This window comes from Anser brachyrhynchus (genome assembly GCF_964034855.1).
Source record: "Anser brachyrhynchus genome assembly, chromosome: 1".
Taxonomy (NCBI): domain Eukaryota; kingdom Metazoa; phylum Chordata; class Aves; order Anseriformes; family Anatidae; genus Anser; species Anser brachyrhynchus.
Window position 1 is genome coordinate 190,005,198 of NC_137694.1, and position 18,332 is coordinate 190,023,529.

The 18,332-nt window shown below is 37.0% G+C and overlaps 1 protein-coding gene across 9 annotated transcripts in view; it reads right to left on the reverse strand.

Moving 5' to 3' along the window:
- Positions 1 to 18,332, reverse strand: part of PAN3 (poly(A) specific ribonuclease subunit PAN3) — an 81,515-nt gene that overhangs the window by 4,486 nt on the left and 58,697 nt on the right. For 5 of the 9 annotated variants that reach the window (XM_080560910.1, XM_080560908.1, XM_080560907.1 and 2 more), the window contains 6 exons: positions 13,035 to 13,200; positions 12,518 to 12,605; positions 6,567 to 6,706; positions 5,528 to 5,657; positions 2,491 to 2,555; positions 1,621 to 1,759 (listed from right to left, as the gene is read on the reverse strand). In XM_080560910.1, the coding sequence (XP_080417036.1) occupies positions 1,621 to 1,759; positions 2,491 to 2,555; positions 5,528 to 5,657; positions 6,567 to 6,706; positions 12,518 to 12,605; positions 13,035 to 13,200 (728 nt within the window). The other 4 variants (XR_013940701.1, XM_080560912.1, XM_080560913.1 and 1 more) reach the window with 4 other exon arrangements.

Here is an 18,332-nt window from a genome sequence, read left to right on the forward strand (position 1 = left end):
TCACAAATTCAGTGAAATATCTTATGAATTTAGTATCTGGAAGATCTGTATTAAGACAGACACAGCTGACTAGAAACATCGATATTATATGGCTTTCTTTCTCTTCTCCTGTGGATACAGAAGTTAGCATCTCAGCAGAAAAGATCCCAGAAACACCATATTGAAGAAAAGACTTTTTTGAACAGAAGTTTCATTCAAAAGAAATGTTTTTGGAGCACAGCAGGAAAGCCCAAATAACCACTTCTACTAGTGCACACAATTTCAGAAGTGCTTTTTAGACTGTGTTTCCAAAGTGAAGTTCTGTAAGCCTTACATTTTTCACGTACTGAGCCCACAACCACAGAAGAGAAGAGCTTCTCTTTGAAAAGGTAAGCCATGAACATTTACAGAAAAAGGCATTCTTTGACAGTCTCTTACCTACAAAGTTCTGGATTGTTCCCCACCTTCTACAGAACTGTACTGGTCACTGCTTTCAAATCATGATGATATTTCACTGTCTATTTGACTATCAACATGCGTTTTGATTTAGCATCCCTTTAATGTCCCTTTTAGAGTAATTACAGATACCAACCAGAAAGATAAAAAGGAGGTTAAAAAAAGCACAGCAGTGGTCTAATAGGAGACAAAGCTGCGACAATTTAGAAATAGATTTAACTGTGATTAGTCTGCTGTCATGTGCCAAAGGATCCAAATATATTCACAAATATATTCTAATCTTCCTGGAAGAGAAATTTGGCTATCCTAATCCTAGAAAATTACACTATCCACAAATTGCATATTGTCAGTGTCTGCAGCACTGTTCCCTATGCAGTGAGTGGAATGACCAAGCAGCTATGAAGAATGGAAGTAACATCTTAGTCTCCTATGAGTTATATTGTTTTACCAGATTTGAATAAGTCAAAAGCTGATCTGACAGCTCATGTACTTTTTAATTTATGGAGCAAGACAAGAAGTTCTACAACTACTGAAGATCTTGTGGTCTCTCATGCATCCCCCACTATTAGCCATGAAAGCACTCAGCTACAGTTTTGGTAGTGGTGCAGCTTAGAAACTGCAAGGCACCATGAGTTACCAGAAACATACTTAACATTTGTGTCACAGAAGTTTTCCTCGCTGTCTAGGAAGGCACTGGATTTTGCACTAATTTCTATTACAGTTCCCCTCCTGATACACACTCCTGTCTTCTACTCTGGACAAAACAGTTTAAGGAATGGATCCTCTTGCTTTATGACCATCTTCTGCGATATCGGCAGAAACCTCCCAGTTAAAGGGGTTTTATGGATCCTTTATGCTGTGTTGAAAGACCAGAGTAGCATAAAGGGACCAGCATTGCTTATTCACAGTATTCAATGCATTCTAGGATGAACAAGTCAATACTGTATTTCATGCTCTATTAGTGAATTTCAAGTTTTAATAATAAGTGTGCTACTAAGTTTATTTAAAATGTTCATAAAGGTTTGAATATTAGCTTAGGGAATACATTTTCATCCAAAAAGGGGAGAAATAAGCATAATGTAAATCAGAGTTAATCTGTCAATGACATCTTTCTTTAAAACAGTATTTCCTTTCAAAGCCAGTTAACCCAAGCAAATTTTAAAAGCTAACCCAAGTACAGTGTACCTTGTTAAGACATGAGATAATGTGACTGAGGTCAATCCAAGGAGTACCCGCTTCTGTCACCTGATGGAAAAGGTGATCTCGAAAGAGCTTTAGTAAATACCTGTCTCCAGTTTCTGACCATGTTGGGTCTTTCTGAAACCTGGTAAAAACAAAGGCTCAGATTAAACCTCAGAAAGTTAAGACAAAGCAAAACCCACAAATATACATGACCGATCTGAATTGAGTAATCTTATTGCTCTGCTAAACTTCCTGTTATAATCTGCAATTAATTCAGTTTCCCTCCTGCCACACAGATAGAAGATAACATTCAAAGCAACTCAGCGGAAGTATCTGAAGCTAATACATACGAATGGTCAACTGAAAAGGAATGTAAGAAAGCAGTGGCCATCTCCAACAAGTTTACTGCGTAAAAATTAGAAACTAGCTTTATAAACAACTTTTACCCAAGTCAATTCAGTAATGGGGAAAACAGTAATGGATAGAAAACAGACCATGAACGCTTAATTTTTATAAGGTAGTTGATAAAAAAACAAGCTGATAATTAACAAGCTTAAAGCTGGTAGCTATGCCGTATGCTACAGATCAAGGAAGCTATGCATTTCCTCAAAAACTATTGTAACTCGCGACAGACCAACAAGAGAATCCATACCAAAAGAGGAAGCAACTTTGGCATACCTATTTGTAGCCTTCTCTTTTCCTTTACTATTTTGGTCAAAGTTGCTTATCTTATTGTTTCAAGGCTTCTTAAACAACTAAATCCTTAAGAGGCAAATATGGGGAAAATGTTTAGCTTAAGTTTACAAGGGAAGAAGCCTTGCATTGCAAATGGGATTTTGCATACTTTACACCACAGAAACAAGAATTTCTTACTCTGGCCTCTCATTGATTGTTCCCAATTTTGCTAGAAGCCTAAACAACCTTCCATTTTGCACCTCCTAGAAAACAAGAAAGATTATTAAAGTTTCTGAAACATAAGACACTTATTTGCCAAAGATATATAGTAGTAATGGCAATGAAGCACTACGTACTACAGAGATGGAATTGTTCTAAGACCGTATAAGTTTTTCAGAAAGAGATCCAATACATTATACTGTGTATTGGTAGTCCCAATTCTAATCTTGGCAGTTCATAGCCAAGTTATAATGTGGAGGTTTAACAATCAGTGACATCTTGCTGCCCCAGCAGAAACTGGATTGGGCAACCTAGCCCCATGTAGAAACAAGTCTAGACTCTCTTGCCAGCCTACACTTAGAAGTATGTCAAAATACTGTACTATAAACAATATTAACACACACACGTGCATGTGTATATATATTCACATATATACGCACACATATGTGCATGTCTATACATACACAGGCACTTATCAAGACTGTACAGGTAAATAGTATAATAGCTAATTTCAGGTAAATAAAAAATGATCTACTAGATGTGTTCTTGAAAAATGTTTTGTAGGCCATTATTAGTTAACACTGTTTAGCAACAACAGTATCAGACCAATTGGAATAGCAGTCTAAAACAATATTTTTTAAACAGGTTTTTGAAAAAAGCTATAAATTTAATTTTTTACTTAATGCAGTGTAAATTCCAAGTCCTTCAATAACAGAGGCAAAGCAATCAAAACAAGCTCATACAAAAGACAGAACAACAGAATTTAAAATGCTCATAATACATGCAATTAAAAAAATATTTCATACATTTTTCATCGTCATTTAGGTTACTGTAAAGTGTTGCATCTTAACCTAGGTTGCATTACACTATGGATTAATCTTCCGTTTAAATAAAGCTCCTCAAGGCTGGCAGGGAAAAAAGATTCTCTCCTGATATTTTTCATATTCTCTAGTGGCCCAGCTCTCCGGTGTTATTCATGCTAAACTGCATCTCACTTCATGCATGATCATATTGATTTCAAATGAGTTCAGTCTGGAGTAGATTACTGTGCACAGCTGGGTAAATAAAATAGGTCAAGGTGATAATAGCTTGACCTCAGACAGTCTACGGGTTTGCAAGATTTTTATTACCAGTCTAAAAAACACACAGCAGAACAGCTTGTACTTCAAGCGAAGCTGCACTTAGAAGTTGACAGAAAAGACTTACCTTGTCCAGCTAGCAGAGGTCTACACAACCTCCAAATAATTTTTTGGCATGTGCCCAAATACACAAAAGCCAGAAACACGTGTGTGTGAATGCTACAGCCTTGCAGATTCCAAGTCAATGGTGACAAAGTTGAATACCAACACTGGCTCTAAGGCTCCAAGTGGCCTTTCTGCAGGCTTGGTAGCCTGTAGGGCAGGGGATTCTTCTACAGACTGGATTAGAGGACTTGAAAACTGAGGCTTTGCATACTTGAGTGCTGTGACATGTAGATGATAGAAATATTAAGGTGAAGAAGGAAAAGGACAGAGTAATGGGGTCACTGCCACGTGAAATGCAAATAACAATATTCATGGCTTCAAGAGTAGTAAAGTTATTAACTACATACAAACCATTTCAGGAATTAGAAGCCCTTAAGCTGCAGATGACTGCATGCTTGGAGAATATGATGAAAGAACATACATACAAACATTGTTCTAACGTTCTTTGGAGCAATGATGAAGAGAGGGTATATGGCTAGATCTAAGTGATACTGTAGGTCTGATGGTATGGAATATGTGACAGTGCAACCAAGTTATAGTATGATAGTTAATCAACAACTGCTATTTATTGCTGCTAGATAAGCAGCTACTGCCAAACTAGGGGCTATGCAACAACTTGGATTTGTGGTGGCTGTGCTCACCTACAATTGAAAAGCAACTGCTATAAACAACCTGACTGAAAATGCACACTCCTTAATGCTGATTACAGGACAATCTCAATTTTTGAGATGGGAAGAGGTCCAGCTACCCAAATTTGTGCAGGCATCTTGGACCACCTTGACAAGAAGTGATCCTAAACACCTTCAGAGTAGGAGCAGTGGTTGACTATTAATAGGAAGAGTAAACACCTGTCAGGCATCCAAAGTAGACACCAACCTGCTTTACATCTCTTCGCTTCTGAAAGATTTCCTTATCTTTCACTAAGGATGGAAAAGCAGGTTTCCAACAAGTCTATCATGGAAAAGTTAACAGTACCAGTTCACCAGAATCCTTTCTATTGCCTTTTCAAATATGCTTATCTGGGGCATATAAGGGAAAGGAGTTGCAAGACTTAAATCCTTAGAAACGTAGTACACTAGCCTACACAAATCTTCAGTAATATGAAAGCCTTCTGCAACGTATCGCAGTCATGTTAGAAAATCCTATGATCAGTGGCTTCTGATAAGCAGACAAGATGAAGCTCAAACCCTTTCCTGCTGAACAAATACACACTAACACAGGACAAAGTACATATTTCCTTTGTAGCTAGCACTCAATACAATGACTGAACTTGATAGACTAACCAGACCCATACAGCAAAAGGTGCATGTTTCAGGGAAACTGAGGATCACAACCTTTACTTCCACAACCATTCGTTTGGAAAGGAATGAGATAAGTAAAGTGGCACTGAAATCTAAATCTAAGAATTTGAAGAAAGCATTTGTTGCTCTATAACCTCTAACTCAAGCTAGATGATCTAGTGTGAGATGACATATAGTGTAAACCAGAATACTGCTTTTTAACCGTTCAATAAAGAAAATCGTTTCCTAGGATTGCTGGTTGAACATAAAGATGCTACCTAAAGTTAAAGGCCAGCCAAGCACTTTCTAAAACTAGTGGTTCTTAGAACTTTTGGACTTTCAGTACCTTGCACTCAGAGTTAAGACTGCAAGCAGCTTACTTGGGTTGCTAAACAAACAAAAGAAAAAGTACCTAGAAAACATTCCCCCTTAAAGTAGAGCTGTAGGAATACCAACTATACGTCTTCCTGTACGAATTACCAAATTATTTACCTTTGCAAGGTCTTCCTCTATAACATCATTTCTCATTTGAGCAGCATCCAACTGAGTATAGAATCGCGCACCAATCATAGGCATGATATCATTTACACTGCGAAGCCTGTTTTGGTCAGTCAGCAAATACCTGCCAAAATATCCCCACCCCCAAAAGATTACTTAAACATGCTGCAAGTGCCAGAGTTCGTCCTATTATGATTTTACAACTATTGACCCTAACGTCTATTTAATATGAGTTGACAATTTGTGTTTTATTAAAAAGATGTTAACGAAGAAAACATTTGTGTTAATTTACTTCTACGTTTCCAGACAGTTATTTGTATTAGCTATGATTGTGCCTTCATGAACTTCTTAGTTCACTCCACTCAAACATTAAGAGCATACCTGAAAAGAGGGAAGGATGCAAAGATTCAGATTGTCATGCAATTGTTTTTCAAATGAGAGAGGGGACAGATTTCTCTACTTTCCCCTCTTAGGCTGCAAGAGCAGAAATAATGACTGTACTAAAGAACACCCCAAAATAATACACGACTAAGAAAAGCTAGTGTTCAAGTCTTTGGTCAAAAAGGAAATGTGCCTATTCTTTAATATCTTCTGAAACTGTGAAAATGTGAGATAAGACCAGGATATTGCTGTGGTAGATAACAGGCAAGAAACCCAGTACTGAAGATTACTTATAAGGCTTGTGTGGCAGTGTGTTTCTTTTTTTTTGTTGTTGTTGTTTTTCATTTGGGGTGTGTGTTTGCTTTGTATAGTTCTTTAAAGTTGAATAGCAATTTCTTAGTAGGAGCTTTAACAACACTCTAATAAAGCAAGGGCACTGATTTTTATTAGATACACCATAAAAATACACATTATGTAAATTAACTTTAAAGATAACAATAATGCACTGGCTATGCAGACATTCAATGACAGTTGTATCTTATTCGCATCTGAAAATATTATTTTGACTTTTTCATCTGTATGTTAATTTCCTTTAAAATATGTATTTTTATTTTTTTTAAACATTGGCAAATAAATGTAGTAGCAAACTTACAAAATCAGATTCTTCAGATCAGAGGAATAGTTGATTGTCACCAGTTCCATTGCTTTCTGCAAATTCTCTCTCTGAATTCCTGATAAAGAATTGCACGCCAAAGCCAACACAACTTTCCCCAGGGAGATCAGATCTGCTTGCTAACAGGGAAAACATGCACAGATAAGATTCATAGTATAGATAAATATTACCTACAGAACTAGATGGAATTTAAAGAGATCATTCTTCAGTAACCTTTGAAGGACTTGAGCAACTGAAGTGCTATGGTTCAATACAGCTGTCCAAGTAGTTAAAAAGTACAGAGGATAATTTGTCCTGATCTCCTGTTTGATAGCTAAGAGTTTCAAGATAGTATATTTACCATTGAATGCTTGAAATTCACTTATTTTAGCTTAATGATAGTACCAGAGCAAAATCTTCTGCACTGAGCAGAAGCTCTACACAAAGAGATTCTCCTAACCACTCATGCACTGAGCACTTGCTGCTGAGGAATCAAGTAGTTGGTAGCAAATTGCACAAGCCTTCTCAACACAAGACACAAGACACGTATCAGGGCTTATTCATTAAAACAGAAACATGTCCTACTGGAACCTAGCAGCTCATGTTTTTGTTTTAACAAACAGATCATAGATTTTCATCTCTAATGGCCCATGTGAAAAGATAGGAACTGCTTGAAGTAACTAGACAGGAACAGACATGTAAGGCTAACAACTGGAGTGGCATCCCATTTTGTGAAGAAATCCTTAGCATTACAAATCACTTTCCTTACAGTAAAGCTTCTCTTTAAAAAAAAATGCTGCATAGACTTTGTCACAACAGAAAATTCTGCTCATTTTGATTTTACAGGTAGAAGGACAGCCACAAGAAGTTACTGTGAAAAGCTACACCAGACTTGAAGTCACCTCTGAGAGCAGAAGCTTAATTTAGTAGCAGACAGTACTATTCATAGCAAAAGCTGCCTGATTCTCCCTATAGAAAGTCTTTCAGGTGCATGTAACTTGGCCAAACTTGAAACATTAGCAGCTTTCCATATTGGATGCCTGCTTCAGACTGCATTTAAGAGTCAGATTTCTTCACTTTCCTCTTAGAAAAGATATTTTTGCAAAAGCTAAAAGGTGAATGCTATTATTTGTTGTGAATGTCAACTCCATATTCTGGAGGAAAGATGGGATGTTTTGCAAAGAACATTGTCACACAGGGAGTATACCTGCTGTCGTTTCTGTTAGGAAGGTCGACAATTTGGCAGCACAGAAACATTAAAAGTTCTGTTTAGAATTTGGCAGCTAAAACTTTAGGAAATTCCTGAGATGGTGGATACGCCACGGCCCCTCACAGCTGTTCCACCCAGAGGGGTAGGTAGCTGTGTTTGCTGCTTCCTTTGGCTGCGGCAGCTGAATAGAGTTTCTTTCCCTTCGGCCACATCTTCCAGATGTTGAGGCACTGAGTAAAGAACATATTTCCAGGTCTCTGAACGTCCCTGCTGTTTCTGTATCAACTGCTAATGTATGATTAAGCAGCACAACTTAAACACGGATAAGCAACGTGACAGAAATTTAAAAACATGGAACAGGGCAGTCATTAATGAAGACAGAAACAGGATGAGGAAAATAGGACAGAAATAAAGACAATGTGTGGAGAAGATGGGATTGGCATTTGTTAGACTTGACTTCCTAAGGAACTAGGAATTCCAGAGCATCAGTATTGCTTTGTACTTTGGCAAAGAGAAATGAAAGAGACCAACAAACCCCATCTTAGTGGGAACCTACTTGCTTCCACTACCAAGTACAGACAGTTTGAGCAGCAGATGACACTGCTGTTGTACAAAACAGAAGAACCTTGCTGATAAGGTATCTGTACTGAGACACCTTCACCCAGCACAATGGTATTTTTGTTATTTTGTTTCCAAAAGACTTAAGAGAAATATGGAAGTATTTGTATTAACCTTATCTTCTTTCTGCAGTCTCCTACTTAGCACCTTCCAACTTTTAATAATTGTTACGTAGATATCTTATATAAATTCTTATCACCACCCAACACTGACTAATATAACCAAAACATAAAAATTAAGGAAAGACCCTATGGAGAAATAGTCTCTTTACATAGCTGCTTTCATAATACAGATTGCATTAGATTTTAAAAAATGGTTGAGAAAGAGGTCTACATTAGCTTCAGCTAGGAAATTCTAAATTCAGACTTTTTTTTTTTTTTTTTAAGTTTTCTTTATTTTGCAAAGTACATCTAACAGAAAAATGGGCAGAGATAATACAACACACCAATGCAGCCTCAAACACACAGTTCCAGTTACAGCCAATGCTTAAGTTGTGTTTTGGTTGAAAAATGGTTTGGATTCATCCTGTTAATTTTATGAACTTAACTTGAAGTTACTCAGTTAAGAGTCTGATCAACTGAAGATCTCTGTATTCCACAGGACAATTCAGATTTTAAGCAAGCTGAATCACTCTCTGAAGATGCCTCACTACTCACTCTGACAGCTAAAACCCTGAAATAAAGTGCTATTACAATGTCCAGTGTACGAAATTTTACAAGAGCACAAAGGTACACAGATTTTTTTCTTCTTGTGTCTGATTAGATAATGGAATGGACATCTGGATTTATAGAATTCAGATTCCTATTTCAGAAGGGATCGAACTGCCATCCACTGACAAACTCTATCCGTGCAGACAAGGTAAAACATCCCAGAAGCTGAAGCACACCATCTTTCTGTAAGGAAAAATGCCATATATTCCTATTAAGTCTTACCCTCCTCTCTGAAAAAACTCATTCAGATCTTGCTGCTTCAAGGCAGAGGAAGTTTAAAGGACACACATGAACTGCTAGACTTCTTTGAAGCAGGGATACTAGAAATAAGGAGTATTCCTGAAGTAGCTTTACCAGTTCAAGGTACACATCAAATATGATCATTTCTCTGCTTACGCTCCATGTCATGCTTTTCACATATTTAAGGATCACATGAGCCATTAGCTTGCCAGAAAACTTTTGCTATGGTAACTATCAATGGTGACTATTAAAATCATACTAAGTCAATTCACAACTTCAAAGAAAGCTACTACACTTCTTAAGTACAGGTTGCCTTTTGTTCAAAAATGTACCTTGAATGCAACTAATGACCATTTAATTAGCAATTCAATTAGTAATAACTGTAACCTGTAACAACCTTTCTTTTTTATCTCCTGAAAAACTTTGCAAGTAAGGATTGCATCACCATCATCTAGGGTCATTGATGGAAATATAAAGTAGCATTAGACTAAAAAATAGCCTCAAGGAGATACCCTCAGAAACAGCCCCCTTCATTAACGGTTTCCCTGTTATCAAATGAATTTTAAATATGTCAGTGAGCAATTTAAAAATTAATTGAATAGGTATTCTTCCTGCATTTTAGTGTTAAAAAGATCCACGCTCCTGTGCCAAAAGCCCTCAAGATATATGAGCATTTTATACAGTTGGCTTCATCAGCTAGACATGTAAGCTAGTCAAATAAATCAGTTTTTTGACAAGATCCATTTTCCATAAGTTCTTTGAAACTGACACTTTGTTTATCCTGTTCCAGTGCTGTGCTTGGATCAGTATCAGCTCAATCACTAATTCTGTAGATTTGCCTACCCTTTTAAGCACTGGAATTGTACTTAAGTCCCTCCAAGTTCCTAAATTATTTATTAATTTTGAAGTCAACATCAAGACTTTAGATGCCTCTTCTGCTAGTTTCTTTAAATCTGGGGAGGTGTATGTGAAAGTTATTTTGGTTTACTACATTAAAAGCATTAACTTTGAGCAAATGTAACCTTACAGCCCTTGTTAAATCAATACAACCTATGTTTTCTCTTCATTTCATACGGAGAGAACTTCATTTCATTTTGTTCCAAATACAAAAGTATTTATTAAACCCTTCTATTGTTTCCTGCATCACCATTTACACTTTTACCACCTGAATCTAGTAACTGACACGTGACTTGAAGATTCGGGGGAGGGAGGCAAGATGGGGAAGGAATTTCTATAGGTTTAAGCATCTTGTTTTCAATGTAAGTGTCCATTCATATTTCATTTATATATTTTTACTTTCCTTTATTGTTGCCTTTAACTCTTAAATGATCATGTAAACTAACATGTTTAACACAGATTCTGAAAAACAGACTGAAGAACAATTGCAACAGCCCCTCTCTGTTATGACCAAACTCTTTCCTATCTATGTTAACAATGGGAAATAGCCAGAAAGTGACAAATGCTAACAAAAATACCTTCCTCCACTGAAGACAGCAACAAGGAAATGCATATTAGCTGGGCAGTAAACCAACAGATAACCTACATTTTTTTACAGTCCCGGAGGAATTCAGGAACTGGGTCATGGATCAAGAGGAAAAAGGACAAGCTGCAGCTGTTATTTTGTAGTGTTATCTGACTAGGGCAAACAAAGGTAGAGTGTGATAAACGACTTCTGAATTTCAAGGAATTAACTCAGTCCAGAATCTCTGAAGGAACAAAATGGATTGTGAAAGTCTAGCCTTTCTAGAGGAAGCAACAAAAAGGAGGTAATGCAATGTTTTCTAACTCCAGTGTACATCTTCCACACAGAAGAGTACTTCTCAAGAGTACTTCTCTACTGGTTTAGTGGTAATACTTGAACAATTTGGATAATAAGAATGAATAAAGCATGCAAAAAAAACGTGTATCTAAGCAAAACTAGGTGTTAAGCAAGTTAATTGCCAAATGTTGGGCTGCTATAGTGCTAAACGCTTCTGACAGATTGGCATACCTGCAAGTATTTTCAGATTTGTACCTCCAAGTACGTTAAATGTTTTGCTTTAAAATTACTTGAATGTCATAATATCTCAGAAGGATCTCTTCTCTTGTTGCTATTAAAGTAAATTTAAGGAATTTAGATCATAATCTCACCACAGTTTTAGGAATGGAATCCCTCACTTACATGCATCCCTATATTCTCTCAGTTGTTTTCTATTAAATTATTACCACAAGCCCATTGACGTGTAGCTGTGGGGCATGGGAAGGATCCTTTGATGTCCTACCAGAAGTACACTAAAAATTGCTTTAGTGTATTATTTTAAAAAGCTGGTATGTTCTAGGACGAGGTCTCCAATAAGCTAGTTTCTGCCTGGCCAAAGTTCAAACATTTCATTTATTACTGGAAGACTCTGAATGAGCAATTTTCTCACAGTGAATAAACTCAATTAATGAAAATAAATTAAATCCAACTCCCTACTGTAGTCTTTCACTCCCAGTATGGACAGGGTACGTGATGACTGCTGAAGCAATGTACTTTACCCTGAGGGGAAGTTAGGGAAAGAGGCACTCCTGTACACAGTGATGCTCCAGATGACTGTGGAACAGTTTTTGTTAAGTCTAAAGGGATTCTTCTTAATTCACGAATTATGCAGAGTCCACACTTCAGAGAACGCCAGGAGAGCACGGAAAAACTAGGAGCCTAAAATAAAGATACACTCGAATCTTTTAGGAGTGAGGAGAAGGCCTAAATGCAGATATTTTAAAAAGATCTCTTCCTCCTCTGTTTACAGTCATTCATCACTTAATTATTTGTTAAAACAAAGGAGAAAGAGCAAACACTGCTACTGAAACATTTTCTGATCTCTATCACTAAATATAAGATATTTCTTCCTCTTTCTTTAGAGATCTGTGATTCCAACCATTTCTGACTTCAGTTTGTTAAATACTAACAGTTTGACCTGTTCTGTGAGTTTGCTGAAGTTTCAGAAGCAGAAGATAGCAAAATGAGCTTTCACATTTCTAAATTACAAACGAATTCAAACAAAGATCAAATCAGGAATAAAAAAATAGTTATTTAGAGATAGTTATATCAGACTACAATTCAACTAAAATATTCATCTTCCAAAAGGAATCACATTAGTTTTCTGTACTCTCCGTGCCAAGACACCAACTTCAACAGAGCACTGTTGTCTTACCTGAAACTGAGCCATTAACGCCAGTGGATTATTTTGACTGTTGTCAAATGTTAAAACATCAAAGATTCCAACACAATTAACTCGTAACCTTTAGGAACGAGAAAAAAGGAAGAAGTGTCACTAAGTTTTGCTGTTTACTCCATTTTCCCCTAATATTCATAATGTTGATCATGCTTTAATACAACAAAAAAAGTTGTCTTAGTATTTAACAAACTATTATGAAGCAGAAAATACTGATTTTACTGTTTGATATAGTGCAACAGCCACCCTTGTATTACAAATAAATCAATAAGTTTCTAAACTGGCAGTGGTGGATCTCAACAGTACGTTGAAGATAGTGCATAAGTCTTCCTGAAATGTGTTTAAATAGAACTTTACAAGTTCTAGCACATTTTCAACTGACATGAGACATTAATAGAACTTTTTAATTAAGACTTATTTTGCTAAAAAGCTGCATGGTCAACAGCTATCATGAACGCAGACCACAGCATACAGTGAAAATGAATCCTTTCATTACCTTGTTTTGCCAGTTACTAGAATCTTTGTTGGATCCATAACTCGGCATGCTAATCCTGCTGTATGAATGGTCCGTAAGGCAGAGCTGAGCTGCACAATATATGCCCATATCAACGACTCTGGAAGCAATCCCGCATGCTGCCGTGGTAGAGGTCCATCATGCTGACCTGGAGGGAAACGACTGTAAGCATCAACAGATAGCTACTACATAAAATTAAACTTAGAACATATTGAATTATACAGTTAATTGACATACTCCTTTCATTGAGCTTTTAATCAACAGTCCTCAAAAAGACAGATACCTATTGTGCTACAATGGTTTTTGTTTAATTTTTTTAGAAGGACAACGAACTTTGAAACACTGCAAACTCACTGGACGATACTATTTTCATTCTTATGTTCAGGAAAACCATGCTGATTTTTAAGTTTAGGATGAATATTCACCACAATAAGAACACCAGTTAAAAATTCCAGGTATTGCTGAACTGGAATTGTACATATCTGAGAAGTAAAAATACTAGTATTGTGAAAAAAACAAGCATATATCAGAGCAACTGCAACAGATCCTGTTTCGTCTCCTTTACTGTAGGAAAGTACAGAAGTCAAACATTCTACATCTGATAAAACAGGGAAATGCAACAAACTAGTTTCAAACTACATGAGCAGAGTGGAAGATTTTGTGGCTAAACATCATTGAACACAACTTTATCCATCAGCTGTAATCCACCTCACTGACAAGTCATCACTCTATGCGACTTTTAATGGGCCATCTGAAAGCAATACAGACCCTGATTTCTAAATGGTATTGTAGTCATCCTTTCTAAAGTAAAACTAATTATTTGCAAACACCCAAATTCCACACTGCAAATTGTTTCCCAGTAACACTAAGCCATAGATAAAAAAGACATAGATAAGAAATGTTATTTTTCACTATGATGCCTTTAATACAAAGTTGTTACAGTTTGCATAGCACAAATCTCAAAATATATCAAAACCAAAATTCCTCTCCAAACATGTTACTTGTTGTTTTTTTCCCCCCTCAACAGCGCGTCCATATCCATGCACTTTCTTAAAATAAGTTTGTGTGCATGTTTATGTGCCCCTGCATGGGTACACACACTTGTCAAAAAATGAAATATTACTGAAAGCTTTACTTAGAAATTTTACTAGTTTGGGGTGATGGGCTGAGGATATTCCCAGCTTTAAAAAAGACACTAGTTCATTTTGCAGGTTTAAGGTGCTTTGGTTTAGATTATAAAGGTCAAGACAGTCTCCTTTAAATAGCATCAAGCCTGGCATGTCTACTGAAGGCTGAATATAATGAGATATTCTTCGTGTCTTTTTTTCTGGCCTCCTGATGAATCATTATGCAAATCACTTCCCACAAACCAGCATACCAGAAGTCTCACGTAGCAAACTCCCCCAGCCCCCATGATTCCCTCTTCAGCATGAGAAAATTATAAGATGTGAGACGTAAGTTCCTGTATTAATCAAGTCTTTTCTTCTAACCATTAGTTGCTATAATAGAGTACACTCTACTTCTGGTAAACAGCAACACGTGATATGTTTAGCAGGAATAAATATGTAACCGTCTTACGAACGTGTATGTATAAAATAAATATGTGCAGAACAGAACTGTTGCTATAATACTCTGAAGAGAAAAAAGCCAGAACTTCAGGGTTATTTTTCTGCATGTGTTTAAGAACACTCGCCCTTTGATTTCCAGATTAAAGGCAACGTAACCAAAAGAACATTCAAAAAAAAGCTGGGAGATCACACCTTCTTTCTGTCAATGAGAAAATCTCAGTTAAGTACAAGAAGGACATCGAGGCCCTGGAGAGTGTCCAGGGAAGGGCTCCAAAGCTGGTGAAGGGCCTGGAGGAGAAGTCCTGTGAGGAGCGGCTGAGGGCACTGGGGTTGTTGTGTCTGGAGAAGAGGCTCAGGGGAGACCCTATTGCTCTCTGCAGCTACCTGAAAGGAAGCTGTGGGTCAGCCTCTTCTCACAGATAACTAGTGATAGGACTTGCGGGAATGGCCTCAAGTTGTGCCAGGGGAGGTTTAAGTTAGAAATTATGAGACATTTCTTCTCAGAAGGAGCAGTCAGGCATTGGGACGGGTTGCCCAGGGAGGTGGTGGAGTCACCATCCCTGAGGGTATTCAAGGAGAGGCTTAGGGACATGGTTTAGTAGGCAACATTGGTGGTAGCAGCATGGTTGGACCAGATGATCTTGGAGGTCTTTTCCAACCTTAATGATTCTAGGATTATTTTACTACTGGAAAGAGTTGCTTGTGGCTACAGCTAAATCTAGGCTGCTACTTTCAGGCTGGTCGGCTGCAGCCTTCATTCCCCTATGCTAAAGGTACTAGTTAAAACACTAGAAAAATCAGTTTGAAATGCCCTCTTACGTATCTATCTGCTCAAAACAACTAACATTAAAAGCAGTCCAGTTTGCAGCAATGCTGGTTATGAAATATGCCCCTGAAGGCCTACCAGGCCTGCTACAGATGGCAATTTAGCAACGACCCAAGGAGATTAGACCCAAAAGCTCACTGTGCAGGTAAAGCACACAGCTAAAAGCTTATCAAAAAGTGCTAAACAAGTTGAAAAAAATGTAACAAGAACATTAAGGAAAAGTTACAAACATGATCAAAATTGTTAGCCCAAAAAGTGGTATTTTAGAGGTTCATGGCTAATTTTAAGGAGACTTCCCACCCCAGGTTGAACCCACAGCCACAAACTTGCAGAGTTTCAGATTATCTCCTTCCTCTGGTGCAGGACAGACTTGCTTCTGTCACAGCTTTCACCTCTGAGATGCAGTAAATAAACGCTAATGGAGAAGATTAAAAATGTAAGAACTGCCATTCCAAAAACATGGGTAGTCCATTATCTTCCTTCCTACATTAAAATGAACTCACTGCCTCTTTTTTTTTTTTTTAAATTCAGTGTTATGATGTTCTCAGCTGAATAAGATGTGCAGCATACGCTTAGCACTGGTGTTTTTTTTTTTTTAAAAGAAAAAAGGACATCAAAATGAAGTGCAGTTACCCAATATAAGGATGATGCTAGGTATAGTCCTGGGACAGGAAGGAAGAGCTGGGACCCTTAGCAGTAGGACCTGTTTTACATACTCACTCAGGAACATGGCCACAGAGCATGCTAACACACCCTGTTCTCATCAGACATTTATGAAAAATCAGAAGTACAATGAAAGATTTAGCTGATCACCAAATTGAACCTGTCAGGCCTATAAATCAGTCTTTTACATTTAGAACTGTGAATTTAGAGTTTTAGTGTTCCTTGGCTATAACACTGGAAGTAAGATACATGCAGTAGCTTTCCTTTCTGCCCCCTTCTCCAGAGAAACCTAGGCTTTGGTTTTACATTTCCCAATTTTCAGAGTACAGAAAGGTTCTGAAATACTAATGCAGCACTACAATCCATAGGAAAAAAATGAAGATAGCAAAAACTTGATTTGACTTGGAAAGAGTTGCAGCTTTTGGCAGAGATATTTTAGGATAATTGTTCCATATTTTTCTTCAAAAAAGCTGAAAATTGAGCAAAACAGTGTTTACACAGTATCTAAAAGTAGTACTTCTAGATTTTGGTTAGCTTCATGCTCTCAATAGGATATGAAATGTTTTCATCATCATTGTTTTTAGAAGGTTTGCAGATACAGGAGCAATATCATGTTGATTTTAAATATTCATATATGCTTCCTGCTTATCATAGTCCAAGTACACAATTCATTTTAAATTGAAGAGGTATTTTCTGAAAAAATGCTCAGTGACTGGGGATGCAAAGGTTACAAAGTCCACATTTCTGCATTAAACACTATTATTAATAATGTATTCAAAGGAAATCAAGGTCCAGAAAGCTTGCCTACATTCGTTAAAAAGTATTCAACTTATTCAACTGCCATAAAGCAGAATCTGTGGTGCTGAAAACTACTATTACGTGCATGCACACCATGCTTAATAACTCAGTGTTTTTAATAAACAGACCAAAGGACATACAGGGGCATGCTCATCTCTGACACTAACACCTCAAAAAACTCATCAGGACAAAGAAAATACCTAACTAGAAGCAATATGGAGTTACTGTTTATTTGCCAGGATTTTCTAGCTGTTAGCTTTAAAATACATGCATTCAGAATGTGGTTTAGTTATTGGATGGTTAAGAAAAAAAGGTTTCAGGACCTTTGGGTTAATTTCCTAAACTAAAAGAGAACAGCATTTCTGCAGAGATAAATGTATTAACATGTACTATAATCAGAAACAGAAATACCAGAAAGGTGGAGAAAACAAGTTCTAGAACAACAGATTTAATGATAAGTTTAGACTCTTGATAGAAATGAAAACGTCTTGAGGAAATATGATGAATGAGAATTAAAAAAGGAATTATTCAAATAAATGTATTCCAAGTTAACTGCAAAAAAAAAAGATTACGGATTTTAAAACTTGTGAACATTTAGTTGAATATTACAGAACAGCATCAGATTACCACACTATGACCTGGAGAAGGAATATTTCATTACATAAAGAACTCTACAAAAAAATAAATTGTATAGAATTCAGAAATGAAGACATTTGCTTACAGGTGTTTAGAATAAAAATAAACATAAGCTGCTGCTAATTTTTTCCATGCAAAATTCCCTCCAAAGAGGTACTGTAACAGGATCTGCAAATATCATGGCAAAAAGAAAAAACCCAAGACTGTTCACACTGACACCAAAAGTGACATGCAAGACGGCCACATTAAAAAAAACAAACAACATAATCCTCAGCCTTTAACCGTCAAAGTCTAGTGTTGCCAACTGGAGTGTTCAACATAAATAAGGTTGCATACCTGAAATCAAATTCTCTGAGATCACTGATCAGGTTGGCAGCGTTGTGCCTCCTAAAACCTTAAAAGCAATTGCACTAATCTGGGCCTCATGCTGCAGAGTACCCAACTTCCATCCATTCCCCTGCTTCTCTTGGATGTCTCCTCTAGGCAGGCAGACGGCCAAGAAATTCTGTGAGGTGATGGAGAAAGGATCCATGAAAGCAGGCAATTCCGAGAAATCAAGTATGCAATCTTATTTTTCTCTCTTAAATTGCTCCTTCTACTGAGGATCAGACTAGAAAGCACAAGTTACCAAAAAAGAAAGGCCAGAGCAAAGATGTGCAGAAAGATTTGGCAAAATTGGTGAACTGCAGGGGATTTTTTTTTCTAAATTAAAAAAAAAAAACTGGAAGAGCCACAGGCAGGAGAGAGTTATCAGAACTTAGTGATATTCAAGGAGGATGCAATAGTATG